Source organism: Podarcis muralis, chromosome 1 (assembly GCF_964188315.1).
Source record: "Podarcis muralis chromosome 1, rPodMur119.hap1.1, whole genome shotgun sequence".
Classification (NCBI taxonomy): Eukaryota; Metazoa; Chordata; class Lepidosauria; order Squamata; family Lacertidae; genus Podarcis; species Podarcis muralis.
The window spans coordinates 71,246,577-71,267,714 of NC_135655.1; the positions used below are offsets into that span (position 1 = coordinate 71,246,577).

At 39.4% G+C, this 21,138-nt stretch overlaps 1 protein-coding gene across 15 annotated transcripts in view; it reads right to left on the minus strand.

Moving 5' to 3' along the window:
* PLEKHA7 (pleckstrin homology domain containing A7) overlaps positions 1-21,138 on the minus strand; it is a 147,597-nt gene that overhangs the window by 44,416 nt on the left and 82,043 nt on the right. For 13 of the 15 annotated variants that reach the window (XM_077930897.1, XM_077930902.1, XM_028732465.2 and 10 more), the window contains 6 exons: positions 20,359-20,470; positions 16,949-17,053; positions 14,882-14,954; positions 13,870-13,970; positions 3,290-3,468; positions 2,518-2,994 (listed from right to left, as the gene is read on the minus strand). In XM_077930897.1, the coding sequence (XP_077787023.1) occupies positions 2,518-2,994; positions 3,290-3,468; positions 13,870-13,970; positions 14,882-14,954; positions 16,949-17,053; positions 20,359-20,470 (1,047 nt within the window). Of the gene's footprint in view, positions 1-2,517; positions 2,995-3,289; positions 3,469-8,561; positions 8,595-13,869; positions 13,971-14,881; positions 14,955-16,948; positions 17,054-20,358; positions 20,471-21,138 lie in introns of those variants that run through there. The other 2 variants (XM_077930900.1, XM_077930908.1) reach the window with 2 other exon arrangements.

The window sequence follows — 21,138 nt, forward strand, 5'->3', positions numbered from 1 at the left end:
TTGAGAGGTTTGCTATAAAATAGTTGGGAATAAGAACATTTGGTTGAATTAAAACATGTGCTATCAGATGCAAAAGCTGTCTTCCGTTCAGCAGAGGACAGATAACCCCTTTGCTTGAGAGTATTGAAAGTATTGCATAGGAAAAGTGAAACTTGACATGATTTTTTTCCTTCCACTTCTGCAAGAGGTTGTACAAGCAGAAGCATGCTACAGAACCTACTATAACACATGTGAACTACTGTGCTAACTCTTGTCCAAGCATTTGTGGAGCACAATATCCGACTATTTCCCTTCTGTGCAGTTTTTTTTATTCAATCCATTTAATTTCCATTTTTGCGCCTGCTAGTATAATTTTAAAAACAGCAACACAATACTAAAACACAACTTACATGACAAACCAAGGCGAGAGAGAGAAATGTGAGCTTTAACGCCTTTTGTATATAGTCCTTTGTATAATAATGCTATATAGTTCTTAAACTGTCCATAGGGCAGCATCAATACAAAAAAGGGACAGCTGGCAACACCACTGGTTCAAACACACACAATGCCCCCCAACAATCCTCCCCAAATGTTTTCAAGCAATTTTTGGAATTCTGTTCTACTAATAAAAACAAGAGGCTTAACTGGTGGGACAGGTAGCATTGCTGACATCTGTATTTTGCTCTATTGAAAACTACTACTACTACTATTATTATTATTATTATTATTATTATTATTATTATTATTATATGAAACAAAACTTCCCAACAATGGGGATGTGGCTGCTTTCCAGAATGGAGAGGGTTGATGTAGCGGGGGGGCTAAGGTTGCAAGGGTGGAGTCAACACAGAACCTGCTGGTGTGCTCACACAGACCCAGCCTCTCCCTACTCGTAAGCAGTAGTGACGCTACTGCCAGGGATCTAGCATTGCAGCTCTGTCCCACTGGGTGAGCTGCTTCTGATCTGAAAACAAAAGAAAAATTCCACGGTTCCTTATTGTACACAATAGGCACTGCTGCCTTCTGCTTTTAAAATATTAAGCTTCAACCAAACCAATATATACCATGTATCACGAATGAAAGTTTATTTTGTCGAGGACCAAAGGCACATTTAAGCAAAGGCCCTAGTGTGGTGGGGCTTTTGACTTTAGCCTACACAGCCTTTACAGGGTATCCTCCTCTTTAAGAGTCAGTGGAATAAGAAAATCAGTTTTAGCTTACACAATGATATGCTACTAATCTCCAATATATAAATTGCTTTGCACAGGCTCTCACCTTTGGTCTAAAATCTCACCTATCTCAAAAGCAGCTTTTCAAATGACACATGGAGATTATGTAAGGAAATAAAAACCAGATGCTTCACTATACACAGAGTCTGCAAAATCAGGCCTCTTATGATGTGCATTGTTCTCAATATTTTTGAATGATAGTAATATAGTAATTTAGAGCACAATGCTGGCATGCAGTTGCAATGTTCAAGCTAATCAGCAAATCTTGCTGGTATCTCAAACAGTTATCATGCTTTTTATCTTAGCCCAAAGTGCTAATCAATTATCACTTTTATGCATCCATTATTCTAATACACAAAGATCTGTCATGAAGCATGGCTGCACAGAAACAGCATTTTGTAACCAAGAAAAAAGAAAATGAACAATGTAGATTAATTACTATACTACATGAAATGCTAAGGGAAATTCAAATAAGTAAGCTGGTTTTGGCAAAAAACAACAACACTAATGCATATGGTGTCATACTGAAAGTTTGGTCTATTTGTGAGGAGTATTTTATCTTGACCATAAAGAATAGCTGACAGAATAAGAAAGAAGCAACACTAGTTTTTGTAGCATTATGTAAAGGGGAATGACCTAATATATGAGAAGTATATAAGAGCCTATAAGCAGTCTTCAGTGGTCTGGTTTTGCACATCACACCAAGCGCAACCTTGGCTTAGAACAAATTTGCAAATATGTGAAGGCTTCTGGACAGATGTTTGAAGCCATTCCAAGGCATTATGATGTTGGTATTTTTCATTTCAATCCATTTGCTAATGATCTCTAGCATGCCAGAGGTGAGTAATGTGAGTATCACACCTTAGTTTAAAGCAGAGGTGGCTAACAGTTTTTGGTCCAAGTGCCACATTCACTCTTGGCCAAGCCTCCAGGAAGTCACATGCAAAGGTTGGATGTGGCCACCCAAGCCTATCACATACATGCACACAGGACATACCCAGCCACAGAATCATGCATGCAAACACACACACACACACACACACACACACACACACACACACACACCTCTCCTTCTTTAGTTGATCCATGCAGATCAGGTAAGGAGGAGGCGCTATCACCCTTCCCTTCTCATCAAATGATCAATCTGATGACTAAGGATGGGAAATTTGCATCCCTATCAGGACACAGAGCCAGGTGTAGAAGTTTTGCTGCCACTAAAATTGACAGCGTCTTGCTAAGGCGTCCCTTGCTAAGGCCCTAGCAACCCACTTTAAAGCAATAAAACAGACCATCTAAGCTTATTACTAACCTTTTAGGATCTCCTTTTTGGACTTTTACCCAATGCTCTATGTGAGCCATATTGTTTTTCCTCTGTGTCTGCTTTTTCTGAGCTGGTCTGGAAACAAATCCTTGTTTATATAAACCGATACCATTCTGCTCCACTAGGCCAGGACTTGTATTTAACGAATTGGAAAGTGTTCCATTCTTCTCAACAGGCTGAGCTCTCTGGGACCGAGACAGACTTGACTCTGTATTCAATGTGCCAACTTCCGATACCAATGGATGTTTAGATTTCTCCCTTTTTGATTCCACCATGTTCTTCCTGACAGCATAATGCTCATCTTCTATTGCTTTTCTCATCTCTTCATGCTTATCATATGCAGAGGTTTCAGGAGATTTTCTGTAACATCCCTTTGCATCAGCAGAATCTAACTTTCCACATTGTTTGCAGGCATCCACATGATTAGCTTGAGGAACAGCTTGCTGATCTGGATTTCCTGTTTCTCTAAGGGAAAAAAAAATATGTGCACTAAAAGTCAACACTTTATTTGTTGACACTGTACCTTTAGTAAGTTCTCTTTGTACAGACTTAATGCTTAGCAAACTTCTGTAATGCTAAGTGATGTCTCAGAGCTCTTAGTTTTGTCCCATCGCCTAAAGGCTGATACGTCATTTATGCAGTCGTCATTCAGATTTAATATACAAATATTTTTTTAAATGCAAAATGTACTTTTTAACATTGCATTGATATCTGAGACACAAACAATGGAAATCTAAATACAAACGATCCCCGAACTTGCCTCTTTGGTGATGAACGTGTTTGCATAAGAGCAGCTTGATTCATAGCACGGATCCATCCATTCATATCTTCTTGAGTATCTGCACTAAAGTAGTACGTGCGCATCCCTGAATGCTCTGCCTGAGAGCCAATAACAGAACTCTTGTTATAGATATAAGCCCTCATGCCAGTATGGACAGCCTGCAACAGTAGAAAGAAAGAGGAATTAGGTAATTTTAAGGAAGGAGGGTAGGCAAAATTCCCTACATATTAAAGTAGGTTGGGAGGTTTTTTTGTCTGTTTTTTGGTCACATCTGATGAAATGTGCTGCTTTTCCTCCCATTTGCTTTCAACATTTTATTGTTTGAGCACCCCACTCTCCCACTAAACACACACACACACACACACACACACACACACACACGAAAACCAATGATGACACAAGTGCTAAGATGTCTGAACTGTATGGCAATATAAAGTGTATATCTGAGCTTAAAATAAAATAGAATAGTTTGGTAGTTTTTAAAACCCAACAGGATTGCATCACATTTCCAAATAACCAGGGTAGTCCTTGTAACTAAACAGAAAGTTTTACTACCAAAATCACTGCAGAGCAGCAACTTGGCAGGCTGTAGTTTATTTCCCCTCTAAGCACATTTGTGGTGGTGGTGGGGGGTTGTCTTTCATAATGTTGTGATATTGTTACAGACTTTTATTTAGCCTTTGTACCAGTAAAATTAACTCTTTGTGATGTTCCTCTTGATGCATTTTGTTTACTGCAAACGTGACACAAAACAAGCTACTAGCTATTTTATTTGCTATTTCCCTTGCTGAATTTACAAACTTGAATATATTTTATAGATCACTGTATGAGGTTTAATCAGTTGAGAAGAAAAGTAGGCTACATATCTTGTGGTGCATAAATGTTATTTTAAAGTATCATTTTGAAGAAATTATTTCCTTTTTAATTATAATTTGGTCTTCGAAAAAGCTTTGTTGAAAGGTCACTAGAGATGAATGAAAATTAATAGTACTTTTGAGCTTATATTGAGGAAAATACGCTTCAATAAAAATATAATGAAAGGTTCTATTAAAAAGTAAAAGCAATGTCTTTACTTTAAAAAGTAAAGAAAATGAGTGGCATAATCATACGGGATCCAACATAATGGGGCTATGTTAGTACAAGGAATGGAGTTCTACTGCAGCGGTTTTTCAAGGCATGCCCCTAATAGTAATAACATGCAAGGAAGCACAGGACAAAGGCTTGGTGGAAGGGGAAACTAGAAGATTACAAATTGCACAAAATAAGTACAGTACAGCCACATCAGCATGGACAAGGAAGGGATACACCCAAGATGCCAGAGGGAAATAAATATAGAAATAAATATTGCTGCAGAATCGCAACACCAACACTAAACACAAACACATTATTCACAAAGCCCTAACAATATGTGCTGCTCCAAATATTAAAGGGTATAGTTAAATACAAGCAGCATGTTACTTGTAGGCTAGGAGCAGCAAAGGTTTCAATATCAGTCATGTAAAGCAAGACATAAAACTATAATTCTCAATAGTTAACAGAGTTAAAATCAATGGCAGCAAGAGCAATCCCACCCCCCCCCCCTGCCATTGTTGGCAAATTTTGAACATTAGAGCTTCAGAGTTCCTATATGCATAAGAAAAGGAAGATGAAAGAAACTCGGTGTCCTGCAATGTTTGCCTAGTTTCTCAGGCCTAGTGTCCTACCTCTTCTCCTTCTGTGCACCAAACTACATGTGACATTAACTGTCTAGTTTGGTGTTGCACTTGTCTTTTTTCCTTTTTATTGTGAATAGCAGCTGATGGGGACTCTCCAATCAGTATAAGGACTATGGTACTATGGTGTGTGTGTGTGTGTGTGTGTGTGTGTGTGTGTGTGTGTGTGTGTGTGTCAGTTAACCCTTACCTTCCACACCGCAGTCACTATTTGGCATGGAGAGAAAATTTGGCACGGAGAGAAAATTTAATTGATACCAAGTGTATCTTTTTTATATGTATTTTTGCTACCTCTTTAACCATTGCTTCAGTCACCTGCAGCCATTCAAGGCAATATGCATCAATGAAACTTGCAGATACATATCTGCAAAGGGCTGCAGCTGTAGACTGTGTGTACCACAGGTCACCACAACATCTACTCAAGATAAAAAATAAAAAGCAGAAGTTCTGTTTTGTACATGGCAGGGACTACCATGGGTATGCAGACCTGTACATACTAGGTATTCCTGAAATGTCTAAAGTAGCCTAATATGAGACTGCCCTCATGAAAGGGTGTTACAGTTTAATTTGATACACTGTGGATCCTTAACTAATAAAAGGATATCAGAACCAAAACTGCTTCTGTGACTGCAACATACAGCCAGACAGACTGGACAACACACCACTTCAGGCACACCTACATCCCCTCCAGGCTTCAACATGTGTGTCCATGGCCTAGCTCACATTTATATCGAACCTGCCTCCTGCTTGTTGAACACTGGTGAACTAATTTATAGGATTTCTGTTGTGGCCTCTCTAATAAGGGAACCTATATACAATCATGTGACCAATCTGTCATGGTCCTGTGCAATGTTTGCAATAGGGAAAATCCATCTTGGTGTGCTTGTCCTATATAGCGCTATAATCAGGCTGCAGGCATTTTCTGTGGTGGCTCCCCATTTGTGGAATGCTCTCCCCAGGGAAGCTCACTTTAGGCGCCAGGCAAAATCTTTTCTCTGTAACCAGGCCGTTGACCTTTAACTATCTATGGCCTTTTAGAAGTCAGTGGGATGTTTTTAATGTATTTCTGTCCTTTTGGTTTTAATGTATCTATCTGGGGTTTTAATGTCTGTTTGCTGGGTTACAGATCAGTTTGGGTTGCCTTGGGCAAAAAAACTCCAAAATATGTGGAGGGAGGGTTGATTTGAAAAGAAAAAAGGGGGGGTAAAATAAATAGACTGCACTGTGCAATTGGAAAATTCTAATGAGAAATGGTGGTTGAATGCTATGTGAAGACATAAAGAGAAGTACTGTATGTAACTGAAGGGGTGTGTGTGTGTGTGTGTGTGTGTGTGTGAGAGAGAGAGAGAGAGAGAGAGAGAGAGAGAGAGAGAGAGAGAGAGACTGTATGTGTGTGTGGTATTATTTTATGTTTATTAAAGGAACACTTTTAAAAATAGGACTTGGGAGATAATATTATATCACAAGGGATTGCCTGCATTTCTGAACATGCACGAAAGATAAGAAAAAAAATAGGGCCAGTTTGGAAATAACATTAAACCATAATTTAGTGTTATGTGTATGAGTCATGGGAAGCCACTGGCATGCATCCTCCCCACTTCTTTCGCGTACGAGAACAGGGGGAGATCAAAAGCTATGCCTTCTATTTTAAACTAACCAGAGCTCTCTGTTACATCTGAGCACAAGCAGAAGAAAAACTTGGCAAACAGTAGAGCATAGATTAGAAAGATGTTGATTGGTTTGATAGATATTTTAATTTGAAAATGTCAGCTGCTCATTCCACAACAGACTTTGTAAGAGAAAGATAATTTACAGACTGAAAGAGAAACCAATATCTAACACTGAGGATGAAATATATTGCATGGTTGTATAAGACAGGCAACACTACAAAGGGATGTATGAAAAATCATATAGAGAAAGATGGGGACCAAAATTTAAAGGAATAAAAAAGGCAACATTACACAAAATACCTAAGGAAAGGAATAAAGTAATGCACTGGCAGTTAAAAATTCACAGGCAAGCCAGAAAACAAATTATGGATACTTAAATAAAGAATAAGGAAGGTGGGGTGGGGTGGAACGGCGACTCTGGGAGTAAAAAAAAATGCCAACAGCAGGGTCTACACTTGAAGCACGGCTAACTATTTAGAAAGCTGAAATGCAATATTCAAATTTTTTTACATCATGTAGTGAAAAGGGTGATGGTGGAATGTAATAAAAAAGAGAGGGGCAAAATACACAAACATTTTCATGGGTCTTCACTTCTGCAAAACTAATTCTGAATCTCTTTTTTTCCATGTATGTCCATAACTTCCTTCTTTGTATGGGTTCAGCCAACAGATCTTCAGAGCATATTGGCTTGTGATAGTAAGCTATTAACCGATATAGCAATTCATACAATCCCTATGCTGCCTATACAGCAGGGGTCAGGAAACTGTGGCCCTCCAGATGTTTTAATAAAGCAACAGCCATCTGGAAGGCCACAGGTTCCCTGCCTCTTCTATACAAGCTATAGATTGGATAAAGCCCATCTTCTCCCTGCTGAAGGATTAGACTGAAGAATCATTTACAATGCTTACTTGGTTTCAAAATATAATTATAGTTTTTGACAGCACAAAATCCATCTAATCCTCCCTATAGGATCTCAACTACATGCATTACTGGATATTACTGAGTATTTATTAGAAGACCGAAGCTTCATAAATCCACCACCAAGTCCCCATATGCACATGCAGACTTCCTGGAACCAAGTCTTTCCCCACCCCCATTACTGCATTTAGTATATTCTGAATCACTGAACTCCTCTCATTCATTTACACAACAGCACTGAAACTTTCTGAGTAGGGAATAGCCTTCATTCAAATCAGGGGTGGGGAACTGTTGGCTATCTACATGCTGTTGAATTATGACTCCCACACACCACAATAAGCATGTCTAAAACCAGGGGGGATAAGAGTTGTAGTCTAGCATAATATGGAGCCCCAAAGTTTCCCACACCTGATACAAATGAACTCAAATAAAGGTCCTTTACACTTCCTTCAAAGCTCAATATATGGTGGACTGTTATTACTGCAGTTCTTTTGGCTAGTGACAGCCTCTCCATTGTAACTCTGTCTATAGAGCAGCTACAATCTCACTTTAAAAGCAAAAGCAGATACTGTACAGTTTCATTATCAATTATCTAGTTAAAATGGAAGCAAGCAGAACATTGCACGTTTCCACATCCAGCAGCTGAAGAAAGCATATTTACAGTATTTGAGTAAGCAACATGTGCAGTGTTATCAGCAAATTCTTTCCACTGGAAGGGTCAGCTCCAGTGTGATTAAATTAAACTGTCCAAACATATCCAGTTATCTCTTAGCAACGTAGCAAATGAACAACATGTACATGTGTGAATGTAAGCGTGAGGACAATCAGTGACAGGAAAACACAGAAGAGCTTTGTGATGTCTTAAATTATGAGTAAGAATTTCTAAAGCACAGCAGTCTGCAGGACAACACATACACATTCACAATAGGGATGAAAAAGTAATATTTGTACCTATTCATGCATTCAGATGCCCTTATTCTGGAAAGAGGGAGAAGAAAAGGCAGCCTCTCTCCCATATTGCACAGAAGAAGAAATGGAGAGCAAACCCCAAGAGCATACCAATAAGAACAAAACAAGGACAAAAATTCAGTAAGTTAAAAGAACAGAATTCCTAAACAATAGAAAGTTGGCATGATGAAACAAGAAATTGAAGTCCATCCCCTCAGACACAGGCATTATTACTTATTTTCACACAACACCTGTTTACACACTGAGCTCTTTAGAGGTTCACCTACTCAAAATGCTCACACCCTTAATTCCTCCCACACAAGCCCTCAGGGTCAAAATACAGCAGCACTTTTTGAATTGAATTGAAATAATTAAGAAGAATTGCAAAGGGGCTGTGTAATTGCTAGCAAAGTGCCTTCCAGATTTCTCTCTACCTCTAGCCAGTCCAGGCAACCTAATTCAGCGCAGAGGCTCACTAGATAGGAAGAAATGTGTAATAAATCAATCTACTGAACGTCTCTGTAAGTTAACTATTTGCCTCTGAAGTTTAAATTTTAGCATTGCTAAGCAGAGACAACTAAGAAATATTGAGTAATGTACAAGCAATACACTATGGATCATTGTGATTCTTGCAAAGGGAAAAGTTGATTTATACAAGATAACAAAAAACAAACCACCTAACCCTAAATAAATAAGTACATCCTTCTAAATGTCCTATTTTAAAACTGTTCTGGAAGCTTTTTAAAAGGAGTGTTACTTTTCAAGTAAGAAATGAGTTGGATAGGCCACATTAAATCTGACAAACTTCTATTTTTAGTCCTATATGAACTAACCTGGGACCATGTCACATTGAACATAATGTACAAGAATTGCACTGTTAAAATGATTTAATAATGAGCTAGAATATAATATTTCAGCTTTGTTTACTATAAAACACATCTTAACAATTCTGCAAGTAGTGTTTATGACACAACAAACATTTTGGAAAAGGATCCACATAAATTTGCATCAATAATGCAAAGTATGAAGCAGAGGAAAGTTGGACCCTGAAGAATTTTTAGAATGAAAGTCAACAATGTTAACACTTTCATTAGAATAATAAATACATCTATTTCCTAATGACAAACAATCCTTCTTGAAAGTTGGAATGATTTAAGTTGAATTTACTGCCCAGCACGTATGTTTATGACTGCAGTCAAATAAGGATACATTTTAATCAAAGTGGTAATAATAAATCCAAAGGTAGCAGTTGTTTATCACATATACATACATTAAGTTGGACCCAACATTGTTAAGTAATGTGGGAAATTGAATTACTTTGAGCTTACGCCTTAGGATACAGAAAAGAGAAAAGCACTGCAGAAGAGACAAATAACCACACTGTTTGCCTCAAAGGACCAATTCAGATATTACATTTTTCACCAGGGAAAAGAGGGGAAGACAGAGATAAAAAGATTAGGCCATTTTTTCTCTTATAATGCCTTTCCATAAAAATAAAAAAGCAGACGTCTGAATAGATCCTTAGAAGCAAACTGTCTAGAAGGATAATTCAGCGAGCACATTTTCTCTTCAGGGGATCCCATTCAAGAATATTTTAAACATGGAGATCTGTGGAAACACCAACCATTTATTTCCGTTTTCCAATTAACTACATGTTCTAATATTCCAGAATTTAATGTAGCACATGCAATGGATAAGGAAGCAAGTTTCAGCATTTATGCATTAATGTATAATGCTTCCTTGGGTATCCGTATATGGGAATTGCTTCCCCGACAAATGTAATACTGCCCTATTACAGTAATTAATAAACAGAAATTAATATGATGGTAATTGGAGCAAAGGATAACAAATAATTTAGCATTACAGTTTGAAAACTAGAATAAAGTATATTATGCATGTACCCTAATGTTTAACTCATTGCAGGGGCATAGGAAGGGGGGGTGGGGGCAGTCAGCCCTGGGTGTAATCCATGAAGGGGGTGACAAAAAGGTGAGCCCCCCGCAGTGTGCCTTTTTTGTCACCCCCCTCCCCTCATGGATGACACCCGGGGTGGACTGCCTCCACTGTCCCCCCTTCCTACGCCCCTGCCTTTAGTCAGAAGAAGGGACCCATTGTAATAGGACTTCTTTTATTTTTTATTTTGAATAAAATTGTATTAAGACCTTTCATAGTACATTACCATAAAAAAGCCAATCTAAACAGAAATAGAAAAAAATAAAATAATAATACAAAGTCTTCTTTCACAGGTAAATCTTAACTTGTGCCATACAGAGAGATGTGAACCCTCCTAGTTCTCAGCTGGGAACTTCCCTATCTTCTTCCATCCTCCCACCCTGGAGATCTTCCGTTCCCTGCCTCTTACACAGGGGTAATAGGACCTATTTTTCAACTTACTTTTTAATATTTAGATTTCCCCACTTTAAATTCAAATAACACACATTCTTGCTATGCTTTTTATTTCAATCTGCATTAAACAGCACTAAACTGATTAGAAAAGTTAGCTATAAAACTAATGAGTGATAGAATTCTGGTCAGATGGTACTTTAAAGCTGACAAGCAATGGCACTTTAACAAGCATTTTTAAAATACTGCTTTGGAACTTCTAGAAAAATTAATATGTTCTTCCCTTCTATATGATGATATACAATTTGAAGTGGTCTTGATCTTAAACCTAGGATCAGAAAGCAGATGAATTATTTAACAAGAAGAAATATAAATATTTCAGGCCATGGTAGGTTTTCTGGGAACAGCATCAAGTAGATATTTCCTTAAATCCATCTATGATGTCAAATATGCAGAGATGCATACTGATATCAACTGGAAAGAATATAATATTTTACCCAAAGGATTTTGGATGTAATACAAATATGCTGATATTTCCTTTAAGAAGCTTCCCTCATTGATCCCATAATATTAAGCTTAGGAAGCAGGTTCAGAGTTTAAGCACTAATAGATGATTAAAGGGTAACATAGATTCAAATATCATCAGCAGAAATAGGTTTTATTTCAGCTACTCCGAGTATAGATGATAAATGTGCATGCTTTGAGGTTCAGTCATTGCCTATGCATATTCCATTATATAAATAACCTAGTCTTCATTGAAGTGATGCTTAATCATAAAAAACCAAAGTACATCTAAGTTAAAAAGAAACTAAAAACCAAGACATTCCTTGACATTTTAAATTTACAGTTAAGTAAACACCTTGCACATCACTGTTACCTCCAATAAGAATTAAGGATTCACAGTGCACTGTTATACGTTATGTAGACAGACGTAGGTCATATTAAGTTCAGTGAGACTTGCTCCCAGGGTTGCAGCCTTAGTCATGCATAGCATTAACAAAATTCAGCATGTTATTGAGTAGGCATGCAACTTCATATATTTTAATACTGGGCTGAGGCAATCAATGCATTGCTGCAGCCAATCCAAAATTTGACTATATGTTGAAATGACTGACCAAATGCAATCCAATTTACACTTTATATTTTAAAAAGCCAGGGGTAAGATTCAATCACACCACCACCTCTCTGAGTGCAAGTGGGAAGCATTTGTGCATGAGAATGGGGAACAGGCACGTTTCTTCTGAAATCAGCTCTATACCTTGAACTTATACTGCTGATCTTGACAGGGGTTTGGGGATTGAACACAAGATGCTCTTTGAAGGGCTGAGGTTAAAAGTCCTCTTCTGCAGGCGCAGCCAGCCAGTTTTTTAGAATGAAAAATCAAATTACTGCAAGACACTTTTAAGACTGTTGGAACAAAACATGTGTTGGCTGATTGAATTTAGTAATATTATGCCTCTATGGACAGGGGTACACCAAAAGGTGAGACTATGCTCCCAGCTCTTCTCCTCCTTCACACAAATAGCTGTAACCACTGGGTTGCTCAGTTCAGAAGCTGTTTATTGGGGACATGTTACATCACATTCTGATTTCTCACTGAATATAATCTGGCAGTTTCTTCTTAGGAGGATGACTCTCTGGATATATGCGACAGTCTACCTTTCAGTACTGCACACCATGTTTCACCCCCAATATCCTGATGCAATACCAAATAATTTTTACAGACAAGTTGACCTCCTTGGAGCCTTCTCCAAATGATTCCAAAAATGAAGAACTAACCTGGAAATAGAACACATTGCTTGGTGTCCCTTTAATGTTCCTAAGTAACACCCCATACACCAAATAACAAAAAACAACCTCGACACACAAAAACACAAAAAGGGGGCAAGGAGATGAAACAGAAAAAGCTAGCAGGGATTGCCTGGCCACAATGACCCTTGAACTGGTAATCTCAAGAGTGGGTTATTGCAATGTATTGTATGTTGTGCTGCCTTTGAAGTTGGCCTGGAAGCTGCAGCTATTGCAAAATGCCGCAGCTAGGCTTTTAACTGGCACAGCTTACGAAGGAGTTGCATTGGCTGCTGATATGCTACAAAACCAAGTTCAAGATGCCTGCACCAACATTTAAAACTTTATATGGCTTAGGATCTGGATGGATAAAACTGAACAGAGGACTTTTCCCCATATCAATCTGCCTGGAATCAAGCTCCACTGTAATGATAAGTGTTCAAAGAACAGCCCAAGTAATAGGACTGCATACAGTCACAAAAGTGGATTTAAACATTGCCATACTCTCGCATTGCAAAAATATAGAGGGCACATTATCACAAATTGTTAACAGCTCCATTTAGTGAATTCAAATTAAACAAGCACTTTGAAGCAAAATAATAATTTAAACAGAAGAAAAACAGAAGAAAAACAGTATTGCCGTATCATGTACTGCAAACCTATTTATTTGGATGTAAACTCCTCTCTACTCATTTAAACCTACTTCTGAGTAGCATTGGTTTAATGATTTAGATAGACAACAGAGAATCATAATTTAGACTAACGTAGGAAAATGCACATTAAAGCAATGAATAACATTGTGTTATGGTGGAACAATGATCTGGTCTGATAATTTTATTTTAAGAAAGGAGATACATTGTTATAAAAATATAAGAAGGTTCGAAGTCCTACAACTGCATGCAAAACCTTCTACCAGTGCACAGGCACTCTCCAGATTTCCCTTCCAACTGCAACTTGTCTCATTGTATTGGAAGCTATCCAAGGAAGACCATACAATTTTGCAGGGAGGACAAGAACTGTGCTGGAAAGGAGATGTTCCAATATGTGTGCAAAAACTATCAGTGGCTCTTTACAATTTGCTGCAGATATACATGAAAAATGCTAGGAAATGACATTTCCCAAAAATGTATCAGGTTTACTGTTTAAAATAAACCACAAACTTTGAAATTACTAAATTTACCTTAAATGAGTACTTGCGGTTTATATGATCTTCAGGTCCAACTGTAGATATTACATAGCTAGGCAATGGTATACTTCCGAGAACAGATTCTTCTCTGCTGTCTTTTGAATGAAGAAAGAAACAAATTAACTTCCATATATCAAATGAAACACAAAATGTATTCATGCTATTAAGCATATATTGTGCAACAGCCCACATCTTGTGTGACTTATGTTAGCTGCACTATGTGTATAACTTGTGTGCTTCGTTGGGGGGCAGTTGGGCACAATACAGTTCTACAAGCCATTTAGGATCCCAGGAGCTAGTACCATTGTTCAACAGCAGTAGATGGCATTTGAGATATAGGCTGGCAGAAAGGTTATGGAGGGACTAAACCTTGGAGGGACAAGGTGCACTCAGGGTTCCAGGTTCAATCACTGGCCTTTTCAGTGAAAAGGATCAGTGGATAATGTGAAATATCTCTGCCTGAAGCCCTGATTAGTTGCTGCAAGTTAGAATAGACAATACTGGGTGAGATAGACAAAAACATTGACCAGTTTTTCTGATAATTTCATGTGCTTTATTAATGTTACATGTGACTCTCCTCTTTTAGCAACACAAACATTTTGTGCACCTCACAGTGGAGATATCAAGGCCTCTGTATTTTCCAGTACACTGTTATTATTTGTGAGGAGCAGAGAGAAAGAAATACTCCTAGCAATCAAGAATTGTTTGAAGGAGACAAATTAGAGGGCGGGGGAAGAGAGAGAACTGTTGTCACCAAGAACTGGGAATGGCAATTGGTTTGCATAGATGTTCTTCAATCAAAAAGGTAAGAAATGCATAGTTTAGCTTCTATAAATGACGCCCTGACATTAATGCAAGCAGGAGGTAGGTAGTTGTTCTCTAGCATTCTCCCAGACATTTTGAACACCAAAAAGCTCAGTTTCTAAGACTTTAGAAACAAATGTAACATTTGTGCTCAGCTCTCAGTTCCACAAAGAATATTAAAATCAGATCTTTATTCACTAACCTTTGTAGTAAAATAAACAATAATCAGCAAGCACAAACCATCGCCTTTTCCACAATCTCATGCCAGAGCTATCCTAAAAATACAAATAATAAAATACCAGATTTGTAGCACAGACAGTAGAAGAAACGACACAGCACTAAACAGAATCTGAAATGTATATATATTTTCTTTAACATATGAAAATATGCTCATCAACAATCATGCAAAGCTATGGCATAACCTTCCCAGTATCATGATTTTCTCATACTACTTCCCAAAAGCTTAATTTTTTTGTTACTGGACGTAATCTAACTGGTGCTCTTAAGAACATGGAAGGCTTTTGATTCTGCAAACACTTCCACTAATAAAAGCGGAACTTTCGCTTGCAGCCCCCATGCTGCTTTCTACCCTCTTCTGGCAAGTCTCCCAACTCTCTTGAACTGATTTTCAGGGCGTGCTGGGGGAGGCAGAAAGGAGCCAGAAAAGGCAAAAATCACATCTCTTTCTTTATTGCTAGTGGAGCCACCCACTGGATCAACTCTTCCATCACTAATTAGATACCATTATTATGAAGAAAAAGCATATTACAATTAGTGAATGCTAGTTAGCAGACATCAGTAATGCACAAATGACAGATATTATTAGTATGCTGGATGGATCAAGATCAGTGGAGCAGTAGTGGCAACTGTATGATATATCTGAACATGTTTATGTTTTTAATTCTGTATAGCTTGGGAAAGGTTTTCAAGACTGCAGTGCTAATAATGATACGGGCAGAGTTCATCTTTCATGTCAGTAGAACACTGACAGGCACTAACCGCTGACCTTTTTGTTTCCAGATAGTTGACCTGCCTGGCTATTTATTACATGCTGCCTAGGGCTGTGCTGTAATTTTATGCAATAAAACTAGTTATGTTAATATACGTGCAGGACACAGTAATTTGCATTGTGATAATTTTTTTTAAAATGTTAATTATATTTATAGAGTCTGGTATTTCATACTTATTGCCTCCTGGAAAGGTGTTTAGGTTACAATCTTTCAGCTTGAACTGTTCAACAACAGGCTCATCACAGCTATCTGCCAATCACCCATTCGCACCACCCTTCTGAGTAATACCCCTCCCCACCATATAGAAGGATCTGGCAACTTCTGTTTCAGTGTATCTGAAGAAGTGTGCATGCACACAAAAGCTCATACCAAGAACTAACTTAGTTGGTCTTTAAGGTGCTACTGGAAGGAATTTTTTTGTTTTGATCTGTTCATAAGTTGCCCAAGGAAAAACAGTAGACTTTTTAGTATGCTATCTAGATAACTCATTTGCAGAACTACCTGCCTATTAGATTACTCATAATATAAACATGTATTTTCCTATGTTAGATTTTCTACAAAGACTGTACACTTATACTAGAGACAGAAAACAAGGCAAGAAGATTTGAAGGTCAATTCTGAGATTCCCTGATCACATGAAATTTGAATTCCAGGAACTCCACTCCAGCGGTGGAGCAAGCCACTCAGGCTCCTGGGGCAGCACCCCTACCCAGGGGTAGGGCGAGCTGCCAATAGGGGTGGGGCAAGTCGCCCACAGGGGCAGGGGGCGGAGCAAGTTGCCCCAGGGGTGGGGCGAGCCACCCATAGGGGTGGGGCGAGTCACCCATAGGGGTGGGGCAAGTCACCCATAGGGACGGGGCGAGTTGCCCACAGGGGCAGGGGGAGGACGGAGCGAGTTGCCCTTAGGGGCAGGGTGCATCATCCACAGGGGCAAGGCGAGTCGCCTACAGGGGCGGGGTGAGGGAGGAGCGAGGTGCACCGTGGGGCCTCCAGCGTCTGCCTGCCTCCTCCCACTCAGCTGCCCTACAGTAGAGATGCGTGGCTCGGGCACACTGCAGCCCCTGCAGTGAGTGCTGCCCGGCATTTTGTCACCCCCTCTCAGTGGTGACACCCGGGGCTGCTCACACCCACCGCAACTCACTTCCCCCACCTCTGCTCCACTCCAGCATTTTCAAATGCTATGCCAAAAAAAAAGTTCCTTTTCACCAGGCAGTTCTGATTTAACTCACTGCAACACATAAATATAATTACAAACTCACCTGCTTATGAAGCCAGCCTCTCACCACAACAGGAACATTAGGGTTTCTCCTTATAGCCTGGTCTCTTTTCCCAAAACTGTGTATTTTATTGCCAGATTTTACCACCTTCAGACAAGTATAATACAGCAATAGTAAGTGCATGACATGAGCAAACATAAAAAGTACACATACAATGTATTTTTTTTTATAATGTTCCCTAATTTGTTACAAAATAACGTAGTATTTAAACGATTTTGCCACAAAATGGGTATTATCAGTTACTATACAATTACACATGTTTCCATTTCCTCTACATCTTTTAATTCTTTCTAATAATCCAGTTATTCAGCAACTCATTTCTACAGACAGAACATCCTCAACTGGGGGTATATCTAGCAATTTATCATTGTATCTTGGGGCTGATCTGAATATTAATATTAATTTATGCTGGTCAAGAGGGGGGAAACTAGCAGAAGTCCTTGGGCTTCTGAACTCAAATTCAGACTAGACTTCAGCTTTTGTGCAAAACCCCTCCTGCTTAAATACTGGTATTTTGAAATCAAATCTTCTCTTTCAACTCCTCCTTAACTTCACACACTGACCGCACTGATCAATTATGTTAATTGAAACCATGGCGGTAAGAATGAATGTGTCAACAAGTTGGCTCCTCAGGATGAGATCCCAGCCACTTTCCTCCTCTCTGGGCTTTTAACACTCAGAGTATTGTCTGAACCCGGGATCACAGTTAAGGTCATTCTTCCTTAACCATGATCTGTAGCCAAGGTTTGTCATGTGGTCAGATGTCATAGTCAAGAAGGAGAGACCTTAACCATGACCCCAAGTTCCGAAAACCTTGTTTTATCTGCCATCCCACACTGACCTAAAAAGCTAGGAGGAGCAAAGTAGGTGTGAGCTCCTCAGCAGGAGCCCAAACATTTGCCTAGTCATGGTAAGTCATACCCATGCTCAGAGTGATGTGTGAACTAGGCCAGTGAAAATCTGCCATATCACATTCACTTCCCATTGTAAGTCTTAAGTTACATTATTCATTCTTTCTCTGATTATATAAGGGGGCAGGGAGCCTAGCCCTGTCTTCTCCCATCCTTCTGTGTAGGCATGTCTGGAAATTTACCAAAGTCCTCCTTAAGGTCAAGTATGCAGCTTTCTCCTTTTCTATTTTCTAGTTTTAAGCACATAGTAATATATCAATATTGATTATACATGGGTAATATGTTCAATTTCTGCCATGAGCTTAGGGTGGCATAACATGATTGCACTAGTGAGTGGTATATCATTTTATTCCTCAATATAGTAAAATCCTTAAACTCTTGCCATAGACACAAATCTTAATTTCAGGAGCAGAATCAGAATCACCATGACTGAATTTACCATAGAATAAAGCCTTTCACTCTTGGTTAAGCTCTTTCTACCTTCATGTCTATGTTAGGAGGTATAATGAGAAAATAAATCTACTTAAATGTAGGCTTCAATAGGGGCCATAATTTCCCTGAAGTGGCTTGCTAAAACCTGTCTTTTTTTTTACTGCACATCACATTTTTATAACTATTCAATAGCAGAAATTCTCCAACAGTGTCATAAAGGGCTCCCCAGTCGTGAAAGAAACTGCTGAAGCATCCTCAAGCATGACAGCCAGACAAAGACAATACCTCTTTTAGCTGGTTGTCCTCTCAACCTGAGCATGGGGAAATGAGTTACAGAAGAAAGGAACCAGAGCCATATCAGCATGCAACAATCTTTACAGCTCTTCACCTCAGGGGCATACCAAATTAAGAAACAATAAGCCATACTTGACCCCACTAGCTGTTTCAACTACACAAACATACAATCATTTGAATGGTACGGCTTGGAAATGAGCAAAATGATACTTTATGCCTCAACAAGAGTGGGACTTGGAGGAGTATCCTAGTAATGATCTTTACATGTTTTTTGTTTTGTTTTGAAGGAAAATGCAACTAAAAATTTTTCCAGTTTCTAAAATAGGGCTTTATACACCAAAATCAGCACCTTGAACTTAGTCCAGTAGCTAAATGGCAGCTGGTGCAATTATTTCAATAGCTGGGTAAAGTGCTGGCCTGATCCATCTCGCTGTTCCACAGCATGACAGGAATCTATTGGATTCCATTGGTATCCAGGAGTAGATCATCATAATCTATCTACCACCCCTGCAGGGAATGACTGAAGCTACAAGTACAACCTCATCATGAAAACAGGGTGATATCTACACCCCTGTTTCCAGACCATGCCTTCCTCCCTCTGGAGCAAAAACTGAAATCAATACTTTGCTCTGCACTATGTGTCGGATGAGTGACAACCTGAGACAGCCTCATGGTTGTCATGGAAGCTATGAAGTCATGAGCCAGAACAACCAAGGTAGCTTCAATATGGATATTCATCAAACACCACATACAAGACCACCTCTGCCAGCTCAGTCAGATAAGCTGCTGGACAGCAGGGTGGACAGTATACCAGCAAGAACTATAGATCACTGCGTCCTTGGCATGATACCAGGTGCAGGACCTCACAGTAAGCTCCAAGACAGAGGGTGTTCCTGGTGATGGAAGTTCTACGGACCATAGCCACTCCTCTCTTCCATTCTGTCCCCAGTTCCTGCAAGCCAATGCTTATGTGGCATTGAGTATCCAGGTGGGTGCAGCCGGGTCAGATCAACTCCTCCCAGCACACCCACCCAGGGCTCAGTAATACACGCCAGATCAGCACTCTCATCCAGGAACAAATAATGGATAACAGGTCAGTGAGCACAGCAGATAAGCAACCAGGAACCAGCCCATGGCAGTGGTGGGAGTAAGGAACAAGGCGTCCATAGGTTTGTCCCCATCTTCCGTGGTAACCTATTGCCATGGCTACAACTCCCACTACCCATGATCACTGAAACTGGGATGGCATCACCCATGCCCTTCCTTCTCAAACTCCTCCCAAACATATTATGCAAACAACAACAGTCCATCAAGAAAATCTACCACAACCAATTATACATATACAGAGCTCCCTAGTCCATAAGGGGTTCCCTTTAATTTCTGTTACCAGAGCAGCTTTATAAAATGACACTGTCCAATATAATGAATGGTGCAGCCAAACACCATGATACAGTATATAATTTTTAAAAATGATTTTAAAGAAATGCTTAAAGCTGATATTGTCCAGGTAAACAGTGTGAAAGAAAAAACTGAAAGCAATGAAATAGAGAACATGTACCACAGTGGTTAAGAGAAACAGGAAGCTTCTAGCTCAAATCTTAACTCAGCCATGAATCACTGTATGACCTCAAAATGACTGATGTGCCATATCTGTGCAGATCTAATGAAGTGCAATGATCACCTTGCCCAAGGGCTAAGCTCAGTCCTTGATACTGTTCACATTTCAGAATAAGGGGGGGCAGGTATGTGTCTTACCTTGGAGCCAGGTTTTGTATCTACAGTGGATGTAGTCACTGCAGTAGATGTTTCACTGACCATGCTTGAGGGTCTTTGGTTTATCCGATGCTTGGACATAAGTGAATTTTGCCTAGGAAAAAAAGAATAGGGCATTTATGACATATTTAAGCTCCCCCACCCCTGGGGGCCTTTTGCTCTTGTATAAGCATGCTACAAAAGGATAGATAGAACTTGTGAGCTTTTCTACACTTGCGCCAATGCAGTAAACTGTTCACTTACAACAGCTTTTATTACAGATATCACTGCTAACAGAAGCATGCTCATTAAGTCTGTCCTGCAATCTAAACACTATCTTCTATAGTTCAGCTAACAGATGTGCATTAATTTACTTACATCATATTTAACACATTTATACACTGAAATGATTTTAAGAGCCGAATAAGCTGATACAGTCAGTAACTGTAATTTTCTGCAGAGTGCAATAATTTTTTTATTTACGATAGTTATTTCTGTACATGCAACTGAACAGGACCCAAGAGGGGCACAACAGGCCAACACCAGCTTCAGGCAATACAAAGGCCTGGGGTCCTTCCCAATTTGGGCTAGCAACAACTTTCTGGTCAAGCTCACTCTCAGCTCTGACAACAACCTGGAGGAGGTAGTCTCCTTCCTGATGAAGCACCTGCTCTGGGGGATAGTGGTACCCCTAGTGGCCAATCCTGTGTCATAGGCGGCCAAGGATGTGTGGAGATAAAAGGCCACAAGGTTAAGAGCGCCGGAGTGTGCAGAGGCTGAAAT